Here is a 13523-nt window from a genome sequence, read left to right on the forward strand (position 1 = left end):
ATATAATAATATGGGCAGTGTGGATGATGTGTTGGACTTAACACACGTGTATGCAGCCAGCGAAAGAATCCCCCAATTGCTACACCCACAATGCGACCAAAGAAAACAAACTACAGGGCAAGGACAAGACCTAGCAGACCAGCAGCACCAGCAACGCCCAGAGCAACACCGCCAGTAGCGATGGGTGCTCCACCAGTCGAGCTCGCAGACGTAGGGATTGCAGACGTGGGGATTGCAGACGTGGGGATTGCAGACGTAGGGGTTGCCGACTTGTGGCTAGAAGCAGCACTCGTGGTAGCAGAAGACTGAGTGGAAGCTTGAGTTTCCATGGCGACTGAGCCAGTTGAGCTACTGACTGTGGTAGCCAAAGCAGTCTCAGTGACATGTCCGGATGAGCTAGTGCTTGCAGCCGTGGTCATTGAACCAGTTTCACCAACGATATCCGCGTCGAAGCCGCCAAGAGCAGTGACAGCAGCTTTGATGCTTGCTGGCAGGTCGTTGTACCAGGCTGGGTACGTGCCAGCCGCAGCGGCGCTTATGACTGCGGCTGCAGAGGCGGGGTCCATCATCTCATATTCCCAAGAAGCCGGGACAGCGGTCTCTAAAACGCTAATGAAGTCGGCTGGTAGCGAAGGAAGCGCGACAGTATCCGAAGAGTCGGTAAAGTCCGAAGAGTCGGTAAAGTCGGAAGAGTCAGATGAGCTAGAAGACTCGGAGTAAGCCACGGACGTAGCTTGGGGTATGGCCAGAGCCGGAGTGAGAAGAAAAAGAAGACCAGCGAGCGCCTTGGACTGCATTTCAAGAGATTGATATAGGGAATGTTCGCGTAGGCCTTGATTAATTAACGAGTGACGTAGAAAATTAACGAGTGACGTAGAAAATGAAAGACAAAATTGTTTTCTTGAAAGAATGGGCCGCTGCAGAACAGAAATGCCGTAGATAGCTCGGGGAGCAGTTGACTTATAAATAGCACTGCGTGTGCTTCGGAAAAAATTACTGCAGTGGAGCTTCGGGTGATTCACTGATCTAACTCAGGTAGACAATCAGACCCACCATCTACTCAACCACGCCTTATTGTTGGATCCTGTTCCCGGCACGCGTTCCCCGATGAGGTCTATCTCCGGCCGCGTATTGAAAACCATCGCTCAGATTGGTTTGTTTCTGCGCACGCACAATGGAACGAAGATTAGTTTGGACAAGCTCTCAAGTAATAGCTTCATCACAGCCAATTGATTGTTTGCCGCGGTGCAACAGGAAGGATATTTTAGTGCTGATCAACCGTTGCCGACCGAAGCGAGCTTGCCCTTGCTGCTCAGAAGATAAGCTTTGCTCGCGGAGCTCTCTCAGCATATCAGCTCTGGTAAGTACCTTAGTAGTTGCTATTAGACCMAGGGCAAAGCCAGTTTCAATAAAATTATAGATGTCTTTATCCAAAATTCCATACTGTAATCAAACCTTCTAAAGTTCGTCAAACCACTGCTTTAGAGCCTTTAGATCCTTATATAAAGCTCTCTGATAGTTGTATCTTCATGCCAATCCACCTCTAAGTTCTTCCTAGTATTTGATAAAGTTAGTAACTCAGTTAAGGGCTGCTAAAACAAGGGGGCTTTATCCCTAAAGATCCTTAAAGTTAATATTAATACTATAATCTAGAAGTTTACCATAGTTTCTGTGTAGCTATTTGCAGCTATATACTAGATAGTATAATATTAAAATGAAGATTAGGCATTATATCTTATGTATAGGAGGTGCTTCCCTTACAGACTAGGTAATATAGAGGGCCTATATTAGGATACAGTGCACGCCCACCCTGATATTAAGGAATTATTAAATGGTTACTTCAGAGCTATGCCTTGCTGCCTATAACAGAGTAGATTTACTGTGCTGCTCTGGACTCCAGGAGTAGAGGCAGAGGAAGGAATGACTCTGTAGGAAGGCATTCAGATCTTTGGCCACTGTCAACTCAATTCTTTCGATTCCAAGGTTTTGAACTCAAAGATTATACATCGTCATCAGAAGATCCATTCATTGCCAGCTTATGATGCGTCTAACAGACGTCTTCCAATTGCTTGAGGTTTCCCTCAACTGCATTGAAGCTTTATCGCCAATATGCCTGATGTTCAGCTAGATTTAAAGTTGGTGATATGACTTCTTGATGGCTCGGTTGAATATCGCCGAATCGAAAGATAAATATGAATCCTCAAAAATAGGGTTGAATAGCTGCAATTCCTCCCAGGATAGTAGCTTCTTGAGGCAGCGGCATGTCTACAGAGAAGAAGTAGAGTCAAAATGCGATATATGCGCCCTGATCGAAATTCAAAGTGACTTGGGCGTTGGCAATGCTTTAAGTGAGCAGTAGCTTCCTAAAAACTGCTTATGTAGAGAGTGCTAAAGTTGGTCCTTGTTCTTTCAGATATCGCATCTTAGTAACTCAAATTAATAAGTCAACAATGACCTGCTAATTGATGCAAGTCAAATAGCTTAGTGCTTGACAAGAATAGAAACTTCTATAATTATGTATTTAACCTACAGTCAGTCAGGACTAGTTACTTACACAAACAAAACCACTATATTACTAGACTTAATCTCAAGCTTAACAATGGCAGAACATCTAAAAGTGCAAGAGAATCTTGAGGATATTAATAAAAATCTTATTGTAAGACAGTTGAGGGGGTAAAGATGTTAATAGTTATCTGTTCATTCATGTTGGAAATGCAATCTGATGGGTGTAGCAGTCAACATACTTTACAGGCCAGAGTATCGAAGTACCTACCAACATAATACACAGTCAATATCTTTTCATTCGCCAAAAGACTAAAATCTCAGGGCACTAGGTAAGGTGGTACTTTTTACTGTCCAATGGGATTAGTCTGTGTCCAGTTCACAGCCTCATCACCTTTTAGTGTCAGGATTCAGGGGAAATAGACAGGGTCTTTTTAATACAAACCAGACCATCACTGTCCCTCGCGTCAACTTTCCATTCATCCCTCTGAGTCAACTGTTGAAGGTGTTGACGAGGCTTATATTAATCATTTAGTTCTCAACATTGATCGCCTCTTTTTTATATGCACCTTCGAACAAAAACATAAAATGATTCCAAGTTTGACCAAGCTTTCCCTTGAGCTGCAGGCTCAAAGGTTGACCCCGCATGAGCGAGCCAATACAGGTATGGAGCCTGGGATTGATATCACCTGCGCCGGTATAACACGCTGAAACGCGTCTTGATATAGCAACGGAAGCGAACCATGTCGTATATAAGCTTAAAAGTTGGCTTTATGGGGTACAACTGGTCCCCTTCTATACGGGACGATGCAAGGAAATCGCCCAGATATGGTTGCTTTTCCAGCAGGGTCGGTCAAGGATAACGGTTGTTCTGAGTGGGTTAGGGGGCATCGGAAAGACACAAATTGCACTGAAATATGCAGAGGTCTACGAAAGCGAGTATGACGCGATTTACTGGGTAAATTGCCGAAGCATGGACACTGTTAAGCAGAGTCTTTTCGCAGTCGCAGAGCGAATTCACCTCCAGAACCCTTCCTCGCCGGGCTGGAAAGAGATCTTAGAATCGCAAGATATCGAAAAGGCATCATTAGCCGTGATTGACTGGCTAAGCCAGACTCAGAATGACAGATGGCTCGTCATTTGCGATGGTTATGGCCAGGGTCCGGCGGATGATTCCAGCCTTGAGAACTGGAATTTGCACAGAATGATTCGAACCAATCATGGACACATACTCATCACATCCAGATGGCCACAATCAGACGTGTTTCATCATATTCCAGTCGAGAAATTTACAGACATGAGCCTTAGCGTGGATTTACTTCTGAAGTGTTCCAAAAAGCCCGCCCTGCGGGATGGTAAGTAGGTTCATCATCTTTGCATTGACTCAAGGGTTGACATGGCTTCAGATCCGGATGTACAACGACTGGCACAAACATTAGATGGCCTTCCTCTTGCCTTAGTGGCAGCGGGTACATACCTGCGTCGCTATCTATACAGCTGTGCGAAATATCTGGATGCATACAATCAATCTTGGCTCCGGCTGCTGGAGAAGACACCAACGTCTGATCAATATAATCTTACTCTCTATTCCACCTGGGATCTTACTTTAAATCGAATTTGCAAAGTCAGCAAACTTGCTGCTAAACTCTTATGTTTCTGTGCTTATTTTGACAATAACGATCTGTGGTTTGAGCTGTTCGAGACGAAGGATGGGCTAGAGAAGCCAAAATGGCTCCAAACTCTCACAGCGGATGAACTTGAATTCAGCGACGCGGTGCGAATCCTCCATGAGCACGCCATGATCGAGCTGCCTGCAGAAGTGACAAACAATAGGAGTGGCTCAATTGGCTTCCGGATACATAACTGTGTGCATTCTTGGACTATCCATGTCCTCAATAGGGATTGGGACTATGGAATGTCTTCGCTGGCTTTGGGCTGTATTGCTAGCAAATTACCGCGAGAAAGCACTCCTTCGTTCTGGCACATATCGCAGAGGTTACTAGCTCACGCGAACCGCATTGTTGATCTCTTCTCTCAGAAGCGGCTATTTAAGGGCTATACAGAAGCCCAGGTGGAGCAAATGTGCAATATTATTGGTTTCTTCCTCGCCCGAGACAGACCAGAAGCTGTCGAGAAGGTGTGCATAAGCCTCCATGAACAGGTCAAGAACAGGTTTGGCTACTATCACCCAGCTACATTTACCCTCAAATTCCTCATGATTAGCATTTTTACCAACCTAAAAAAATATAACGAGGCAGAAAACTTGTGCAATGATACCCTCAGACAGTTCAGCGTCGACCCTGATGTCGATGAAGGACGCGCGAAACGTTCGTTCACTCTTCTACTGGCACGGATCTTTATTCTCAGAGGACAGACTGAAGAGGGCGAGAAACTGTTATTAGGACCCTCAATATCCTCCCAAGGCGAGGGATCGGGTCTCCTATTCGAAAAGTACCTGATATCTCGATTATGGACACAATATCTCGCGCAGGACATGCCGGAAGATATGCAAACACGGATGGCGAACTACTTAGGCGAGGAAGAAACAGGCCAGGCGGGGAGCTGCCAACAATCATTCCACCTTCTTTGTACTCGGATTTACCTGTGCATTTCCCAGAAAAAAAACGAAGAGGCCAAGGCTCTGCTAGACGAAGCACGGAAGACGTTTGATCGAGAGAACTCGGCTGATTATGCCAAGGCTTCCATGTTCTTCCCCCTTGCCAATCTTTATTTCAAACTGGAGGAGTACGGGGCCTTGAAGAGTCTCTGCGACAACGCGACGACTGAAGACTGGGAATCGCTTTGGCAGAGTGATGTTCAATTCTCTTGCGAGGTCATCCTCATGAGGTGCCATGTCCACCTGAGAGACTTCGAACTCGACGAAACTGTGGCTCTATGCCAGCGAGCTTTGAATAAGCTGCAAAACTCTCGAGTGCCAAGTTCAGCACATAGGCCGAGCGTGCTGATTACGTTGGGGTCAGCGTACATGCTGCAGGAGAAGCTTTTGGAAGCAGAGAAACAGTTCGCTGCAGCTATTCAAGAAACAAGAGAATCTAACCAGCAGTGTACGTCAACCAGCTACGAACACGTCTTGACCACAATGAGTGCTCTGGCAGAGCGTTATAAGGACAGAGGCGAGCAAGGTAGCGCTCAAAGGTGTTTGAAGCTGGTAGAAAAATGCCAGAGTGAGCTACTAGAGGCGAGGCACGGCGGACTGAATGGACAAAAACAGCCAAAATGAAAATTTGCAAGCATTACCTTCCGCCACGCTGCTGCTATTGCGATTACGCACCCCACGGGCACCAGCAGCACCAGCAGCATCACCTCGATAGTTAGATTGCTTAAGGTGTTGCGAAGCGAAGCAGCATGCTAAGCTATTGTATCTGTATGAGGTGATGATCCCAGGTGGATGGAGCTTCTTTAAAGCAGTCAAATAGTTCCGGATAAGGAGAGATCCTTAGGCAAGGTAGCGTTTACCCTGGGCACGAGTCTTTAATGCACATCACTAGAGACTAATAACATTGCACACTGGCTAACTGAACAATGACTGGTAAAAATGAACGGAAGACCCTTCTAGCTTCTAGAGTGTGTAATGTCTTCAGAGAGAGAATTTTATTAAATGAGGATCATAGTTGTAGTCTCTCGCTGGGCTAAGCCCTAATACTGGAAGAGAAAGAGGCGAAGGAGAAAAGGTGTATAAGTAAGCATAAGAGGAAAGATGCAAGTATAGCGAACAGAGTCTTTTCATTTACCTGGGTCATAGCCGTCGCCGTCGCCGTCTTGCCCACACTGGCATGCTGTGAAGGAGAGCCACCTACTCAGACGCCTTGCCTTGGATTAAGTCCATGCTGTCTCGTTGCTTTTGAAGGTGACTCTTGACCAGTGCCTGGACCATGCGCTTATATTCATTAATTCAAAAATTCTTGAAAAAGTCTGACTTGAGATTGACTTCAGCCATTTCCCCTCGAGTTGCATAGAAACCTTCCGGTCCTTGAAGGATATCTCAGGCCCAATTGAGTGAGGTAGCCATCACGAGCACCACAGGGAGTTAGGGACAAGCAAACACAGGCGAGCAGTGTTTGAAAGGACAAGTTCAAGTGCTCGTGATCTGTGTACGGAGTACAGATTAGTGTCTCAGGTGAACACGTAGTTTACATAAGGGGCCGTTTTGGACGTCAGAAGATGCCAGGTCAGTCAGAGAAGGGGTATGCGGTGTGTCGACTGAGCAATATTCAGATTCAGGCCAGCTTCACGGGAAATGCAGGCGAAGCGGGTGAACAGAGTGAAAGCAGGGCGGCGAGGGCGCCTAGCGAGTCAAAAAAAGAGTTGAACAAAAACATACAACAGCCAGGATTCGCTGGTGGTCACCCACCCAACTACTAACTGGCCGGCGTGTGGCTTAAGTACGGCTGAGCGGACGGGAAGCCCTGTTTTCCACACCCTGTGGTCGTATGTGCTTGGAATAAGCATGAAAAGACTAATGTAGTGAGAACTCCTCTGGTAAAAACTGAAAGAGGAGAAAATTAGCCACCTCGTCCACAGATTTCATCTAGTTGATCGTCATTCATTCCGCAGTACCGGCAGGGGCATTGTCTCCACGTAGCACGCCCTGCAGATCCAGAAGACATCGCCCACACAAGGGTCGCCTGCAACCTGCGGCGCACACTCCCACTGGGCAACCGAACCGGTTGCATTTCCCAATCATCCGACCAATCCAGACAGTCCTCCCGTGCTGTCTTGTAAACAGCCCTGCCAGCAACGTTGCTATCGGCGACGCGGAATCGCACTTCCTCCTTGGGTTTGCCCTGGACAAGGAGGTAGGATGCAATGAAGACAGACTTTGTGAAAGACAGGAACACATTCAGAGCAGCAAGAACGTGGATCCGGTTCTCGGCCCACCTTCTCCGCCGTTGGCTCTCGCTTCCGTGCCAGGCCCAGCCCTTCTTGTCGACATAGAGCGGGCGCGGGCGATCCAAGTGACAGGCCAGGAGAGTCACCGCCCCGAAAGGGTCATCGAGGACATGATCCGAGAGGCGTATGAGGTCGGCCAGTTCCTCGAAAGCGGACGATTGGGGCAGTTTGTGGTCGCAGCTCACGCATTGCTTGCAGAGGACCGGGTCCTCGAAGTGGGGGGTTCTGAAGTCGAAAATGATTTTCCGCCCAAACGCGAAAGAAACAAGGTCCGCGGTGTTGTGGAAGGAGGACATATACGCGCCGACGTCTGAGTGGCGTAAGGCTTTGTCCAAGTCTTTCTGTTCGGCGAATAGTGGAAAGTGAGTTGAGGAGGCGAAGGAGTGCAGATACGGGCTTTCTAGGTCGCCGAAGCCAGGTAGCTGATTTCCCGATGTGACGAAGGGTGGGTGGACGGTGTTAAAGTGCTTCGCTTGGAGGAGAAGGTTGCAAAATGTCTGGCAATTATTTTTCAGCGGGTGCCAAGTGAGCTTCACGGAAGCAGCGAAAAGATGAGACGAGATACGAGAAAGGTGAAACTCGACAGCATCAGAAACGGCGTCGCGCATGAGTGCAACCATCTCCGCCGCGGCATTGTGGATATCTGCTCTCTTCTTCGATATCGGTACCATCGGATGGTGTGACTGGTGGGCAGCAGCGGCGTTGGCCATTATGGTTATGATATTCTCCTCAGCCATCACCCAACTGTCACAATAGCCCGTGCCGAAGCCTCCACAGACTTGTTTGATGACTGCAAGCGTACGCTGCACATGGCGGGGCTCTGTCTTGGTGTATGTCTCTCGGGATGGACTTAATGCGATCTTCTCGCAAGAGAGCCTATCGCCCACCAAAGAAGGTGTCAGGCTATATGCGATGTTGAGCATTTCTCGTGGGTTTACCAGGACGCCAGATTGGGAGCTGCTCTGCTTGTCAGAAATGAGGCAGTCATTGTCTTTGCGGAAATCGGTCAAGGGAGATAAGAGAAGAGAGAATATCCTCGAAAGGGAATGTATCTGTGAAAGGAGAAACCTCGGACAACATGATTATGGATGTTGCAAAAGCCCACCAACCCACCTCTGACAAGAAAAGAATGGGTAAAACCAAGATCAAACTTACTGACGAACCCCATTTTCGAATGCAAGTGGACCAAACCGAAAAGCCATATGGACATTTCCCGCAGGAAATTTTCCCCGGAAGCCCGATCCCATTACTCTGGCCAGGATCATGGCCATGAACCCACTCGTTGCGGCCTGTCAACCTTCTTGAAAGTCCTCCAGTGCATTGAGCTCCCGTCGGAACGCGAGGGCATTGGGACTCTGGCGTCTGCTGGTGAAGTTCGCGGATCTCAGGTGCGGTTCCTGCTTGACTCGGTCTTTGTAACCGCTCCTGAGATAGGTGCAATCTGCGTCGGGGATGATCTTGTCTGTCGACACCATACAGGAAAAACACAGCCTGAAAGGCGTCAACATCAAGCGTGGCAGGAGATGTGAAATATTTGATTGAGACTTCTCGTTGGCTGGGGGAAAGCACTTGTAGTAATTGTGAGTTGAAGACCTAGGAGGAGTTAGTGTCGGTCCTTCTAAAACCAAGAGCTGTCAGAAGGATCTTGGCCTGACCTATCCAAACAGCCTTTGCGGCATTCAAAGTATTGCGTGCGAATACACCGCCGGCAGAGCGAACATTGCATTGCCCGGATCACATTACCATACTCCAATTCATCCACTAGCGAATTACGGTTTTAGTATTTGCGGCTGACGTTGCGAAGCACACTCACCATTGGGAAGGCCGGACATGGATGGGTAGATCGGTGGGCGATCTTGATGTACGAAATCTATATCCAGCCAGCCTGCGGATTATTCGAGTTCAGCCAAGGAGCATCTACGACACGATCGGCACCACTCGGTGATATACCAACAGCCTGGAGCATCTGCCTCGCTCGCCTTTCAATGAGCGTCTTCCCGTAATCATCTTGAACACTTTGTTAGCCTCAGAAAAGCCCTCCCTTTCGGAGATCAGAGTCTACTCTACTCACCCCCCGAGAAGCGTCCATACAGTGCCCTCACGGATTCCAGGGCCTCGTCATCAAGATCGACATTGCCTGGCAGGGAGTGAGCTGAACAATTCTTGGGCCTTGACTTGCAAGATAACTAGTTAGAGGAAAGGAGAGCACTCACTCCAGGCTTTCGCAAATAGATTTTGCCTCGCACGATGCGGCCGGGCTTGGACCTTCTCAATGGCCAGGGGCTCGGGACAGTCTTTTATCAAATCAGCGAGGGCCACTACGAGATGACGTGCCTCTTCCTCCACCGAGCGCCAATAAAGATCAGTCACTGCGCTCTTGAAGGCTCCCTCATCGCTACCGCGCAAGACCCACGGTATGCTCGCAGGAAGTGTCATTCTGGGGTAGCCTGATGATCGATCATTCCAGAGTTTGGAGAGCACCACTCTGAGGACAGGAAATTCGAGTTGGGATGTCTCCAAGGCCTTGAGCAGCTTGTCAGTGGAAGATCGAGGTTCGTGTGGTCCCTGAGCCAATGGTCATGCGGCAGTCATTCGGGTATTTGTGCCTCAACAAAACCACAAACGCCACCAGTACGGCTGACAATGCGGCTGACCTGGCATGGAATGAGGGGTTCACCCCCAGATATATTTAACTCGGTACGTCAGATCCGACCAGAGAAAAGCAGGCAGACACTCATTCAAAATCTGACCTCCAGTGGTCGGTTGCTCTCTCGCAAGATGTCGTTTACCCTGTTCACCAAGGGAAAGGAGAAGGAGAGGAAGAAGGACAAGACCATTAAAATCCCCCGGCTACTCCGGTTTCGCGCGGGTCGGGAAGCCACCACAAGCTCTTTGGCTACGGCGGGAGCGACGTCCACGGTCGCGGGAACCACGGGAAAGGCATCAGTAACGCGATCCTCAGAAGTGCTCCCTACATCTGGGGACAGCCGTCTCATCCAAGAGGTGGATGCCTTGTCGACGGCATTGATCCTGATGGGAAACGCGTCCACGAATGCAGCGAGGGCCGTCGAGATACTGGGCGAGATCCAGGAGGTGCTCAACGTCGCTGAAAAGGGTGAGGTCGCTCATTATAGGCTCAAGTGAATAAGAGGGTTAATCCGTCTTTATGACGTTGTAAAGGGACTGTGGACGCGTTGAACGACGACATCTCCCTTGAGACATTTAATGGTGCGGCTGCCGTTTATCGGAACAGCTCCTGGCCGACGAATCTAGTCTGGCATGAACCATCATCCACCTTTGCGACGGCTGCAACTGAAGAAGCGCCACCCACACTTATAATGCCCCTTATGCAACTGGCCGCACATGCCTGTCATCAGGTATATATCCGTCCAGACTGCGCACTTGATGTAGCGATACATCCGTCAGATGTTGAAAGGGTAGACAGTCTTGTTGGGGAACCCCGAGAAATCCGATTACCCCGTTCGAGGACCGGACTAGAGAAACCCACGGATATCAAGTTTGTCCTGGATGAACGCCATGGTGATGAGGGAGGTACGATTGTCGTTGCTATTATGGGGAGTCGGACGTGGATGGATTGGGTCGTTAATTTTGACTGTAACCCAGTCGATATGCAGGAGGACCTGGTATTCATTGTCTCTCACTCCGTTCCCTAAATTGCACCGCTAAACGCAAACCTGTCTAGGGATTAGCAGGGAGGAAGGTCCATTCCGGGTTGTTCTCTGTCGCGGTTCTTATGAGAAAACGCATTTCCACTGCCCTGAGAGCACATCTTGCAAATCGAAGAGGGGGAGTGAAGCCGCGGCTGCTCCTGACGGGTCATTCGGCGGGTACGATTATCCCTAGATAGACCGTCCGACCCTTGCTTTGGTGGATGGAGTACTAATCTAGCTGCGTTTGCTAGGCGGTGCTGTCGCTGCCCTCTGCTGGGACTTCCTGGTCCGAAGCAAATACACCGGCCGCCAAGAACAGCAGCATATGTCCATAGAACTTGGAGTTGGTAAGACAACCACCCAGTGGAGTGCTGCCGCTCGATAAGAAGGAACATACTGATTGCATTGTTGCCGTTATTTCTATTAGCCTTCGAATCCATCCACTGCATCACCTTTGGAGCCCCGCCGGTGACCTCGCCGCCTCTTACGCCACGATCGTTCTCTCCGAATGACCCCGTGGACTTCATCCTCTCGGTCGTTAACGAAGGCGATCCCATTCCACGTACAGACTTCGATTATGTCAAAACACTGTTCCATCTCGCCACTCGTCTAGGCACTCACAATCCTGATTTCGTCGGGAGTTTGCTTCAACTGGCCCCAATGCAACTCGCCAACGCCTTCCCTATTCTGGGCCTTCGTGTCACGGAGCCCGTCGGCGGACGTGAGCAAGTCCGTGGGGTCTTCGTCGAAAGTCATATCATGGAGAAGACGCTAGCGGTTAACCCGGCCGCGCACCACATGAGCGTGTACGCCGCCAATGTCAATGCGTTCGCCAACCAAGACATTCCGTCTTTGAAAGCTAAGAGATTCTTCAGTCGTCGGAGTGTCCGCGAGACCTCTCTTGCTACGAACAACTACGACGAGGACGACGGCTGGGAAGGGTTTGACGACTGGTTTGATGCCGGGGACTTGGACAGTCCCGAGAAGTGGCTTATTGCCGGCATGGTCGACGGAGAGTGGCATAGTTGTATCACTGGTTTCTGGGTGCGACAGCAACAGTCTCCAGTGGCAGCGTTCCATCAGGCGTCAAATGACCTCATAGGGCGATTCAGAACTGACCTTAACGAGCTGGAGGGGACATTAAGTCCAGATGATTTGCAGAGTCAAGTACATGCTCTGGCAAGCCAGTTACGAGGCATGCTCTCGGTCCTCGGCACGAACGATAATCATGCCAACCAAGACGAAGGACATGACCTACGTCCATGATCGGCTAGTCCGTGGTAGTCTTGTTATGGCGATCTACATTAGATAAAGAGGGGCAGCACAGCCTGAAGGGAGATAGAGCATCATGGTTATATCTGACAAAAAGAATGGGTGAAGAAAAAACATACAACAGCCGGGATTCGCTGGTGGTCACCCACCCAACTACTAACCGGCCGGCGTGTGGCTTAAGTACGGCTGAGCGGACGGGAAGCCCTGTTTTCCACACCCTATGGTCGTATGTGCTAGGTTCAAAGAAAGTAAGGGTATTAAGATATGTAATATTGTGCATTTTCCTTTCAGTTCAGCTCTCATGTACCTAATCTGCAGGCGTATATAGTAAGGGCAATGTTGCCGATGGATGGGGCCATGGAGCCCAATCAGGTCGTACACGTTCGGATTGTGGATACTGGCGGTGTGATTGATAGGAATTTAGAGACGAAGACCAAAGCTCAGATATACTCAAATGCAGAAAAGGTGGCGTACTGGTTCTGACATGTCATTCGTAGAGGCTGTTGAAAGCAGATCTAGGAGATCAAGCAGATCGTACTGAATTGTGGGTCACTCTGGCTGAAGATTGTCAGGCCCTGCAGAAGCTGGGACAGTGTCTTCTTGCCACCGGCCATGCTTCGTCTTTCAGCTTGAATTCGGGAAATTCAGAGTATAAAACGCTGAACCCGGAGTAAGGTCCTTTGAACACCAGCTTTATCTATTCATTTAAAATGACTCGAACAGTTCCGACCCTATAATCCCATGTTGATTTTCAGCAGTTAATCAAAGGATAAACTGCTAGGCTGCCTAACTTCTATACTCTCTTCCCTGAGTGGAAACCCTGAGGCCTGATTTTATCCAGAATATAACTGTGCTTGTGATGAAGTGCTTAATCTGTAGATTAAATAGTGAGTGTACTAGCTTTAGTATCTACTACTAGCATTACTAAGGTTACAAAGCTAGGTCTGTAAGGTCGGCCATTCAGAGCCAATATCAACTGGTAAGATCAGTGTGAATGGAGCAAATGACTGCGTGTTGCCTAAGTAAGGAGAACTAATTACTGAGTTATAGAATACCTAGTAACTTACAGAATATTTACAGTGGATTATATAATCTAATAGTCTGTACTATTAGTATTAACTATATATAGTGGCTTTATGGTTCACTATAGCCCTTATTAATTACCTC

The 13523-nt window shown here is 48.7% G+C and overlaps 5 protein-coding genes and 2 non-coding genes across 7 annotated transcripts; 2 read left to right on the plus strand and 5 right to left on the minus strand.

Annotated features, from left to right (window-relative positions):
- Window positions 1-110: 110 nt before the first annotated feature.
- Asppvi_004463 (uncharacterized protein) lies at window positions 111-797 on the minus strand (the record flags this gene model as incomplete). Its single annotated transcript, XM_043300416.1, has 1 exon — window positions 111-797. One exon carries the CDS (start codon window positions 795-797, stop codon window positions 111-113), a length of 687 nt encoding a protein of 228 aa, XP_043156351.1.
- Window positions 798-3475: 2678 nt separating this feature from the next.
- On the plus strand, window positions 3476-5743 carry Asppvi_004464 (uncharacterized protein; the record flags this gene model as incomplete). The annotated part of the gene is made up of 2 exons (XM_043300417.1): window positions 3476-3857; window positions 3909-5743. 2 exons carry the CDS (start codon window positions 3476-3478, stop codon window positions 5741-5743), a joined length of 2217 nt encoding a protein of 738 aa, XP_043156352.1.
- A 1094-nt stretch (window positions 5744-6837) lies between these two features.
- On the minus strand, window positions 6838-6957 carry Asppvi_r0004. The gene has a single exon (XR_006253292.1). It is a non-coding gene; the product is annotated as a 5S ribosomal RNA (ribosomal RNA).
- Window positions 6958-7025: 68 nt separating this feature from the next.
- On the minus strand, window positions 7026-8336 carry Asppvi_004465 (uncharacterized protein; the record flags this gene model as incomplete). The annotated part of the gene is made up of 1 exon (XM_043300418.1): window positions 7026-8336. One exon carries the CDS (start codon window positions 8334-8336, stop codon window positions 7026-7028), a length of 1311 nt encoding a protein of 436 aa, XP_043156353.1.
- A 369-nt stretch (window positions 8337-8705) lies between these two features.
- Window positions 8706-9849, minus strand: Asppvi_004466 (uncharacterized protein; the record flags this gene model as incomplete). Its single annotated transcript, XM_043300419.1, has 6 exons — window positions 8706-9006; window positions 9069-9174; window positions 9227-9298; window positions 9364-9420; window positions 9485-9550; window positions 9627-9849. 6 exons carry the CDS (start codon window positions 9847-9849, stop codon window positions 8706-8708), a joined length of 825 nt encoding a protein of 274 aa, XP_043156354.1.
- Window positions 9850-10191: 342 nt separating this feature from the next.
- Asppvi_004467 (lipase family protein) lies at window positions 10192-12350 on the plus strand (the record flags this gene model as incomplete). The annotated part of the gene is made up of 5 exons (XM_043300420.1): window positions 10192-10528; window positions 10594-11057; window positions 11117-11261; window positions 11336-11431; window positions 11512-12350. 5 exons carry the CDS (start codon window positions 10192-10194, stop codon window positions 12348-12350), a joined length of 1881 nt encoding a protein of 626 aa, XP_043156355.1.
- A 118-nt stretch (window positions 12351-12468) lies between these two features.
- Asppvi_r0005 lies at window positions 12469-12588 on the minus strand. Its single transcript, XR_006253293.1, has one exon. It is a non-coding gene; the product is annotated as a 5S ribosomal RNA (ribosomal RNA).
- Between the last annotated feature and the right edge of the window lie 935 nt (window positions 12589-13523).

This window comes from Aspergillus pseudoviridinutans, assembly GCF_018340605.1.
Source record: "Aspergillus pseudoviridinutans IFM 55266 DNA, scaffold_3, whole genome shotgun sequence".
NCBI lineage: Eukaryota > Fungi > Ascomycota > Eurotiomycetes > Eurotiales > Aspergillaceae > Aspergillus > Aspergillus pseudoviridinutans.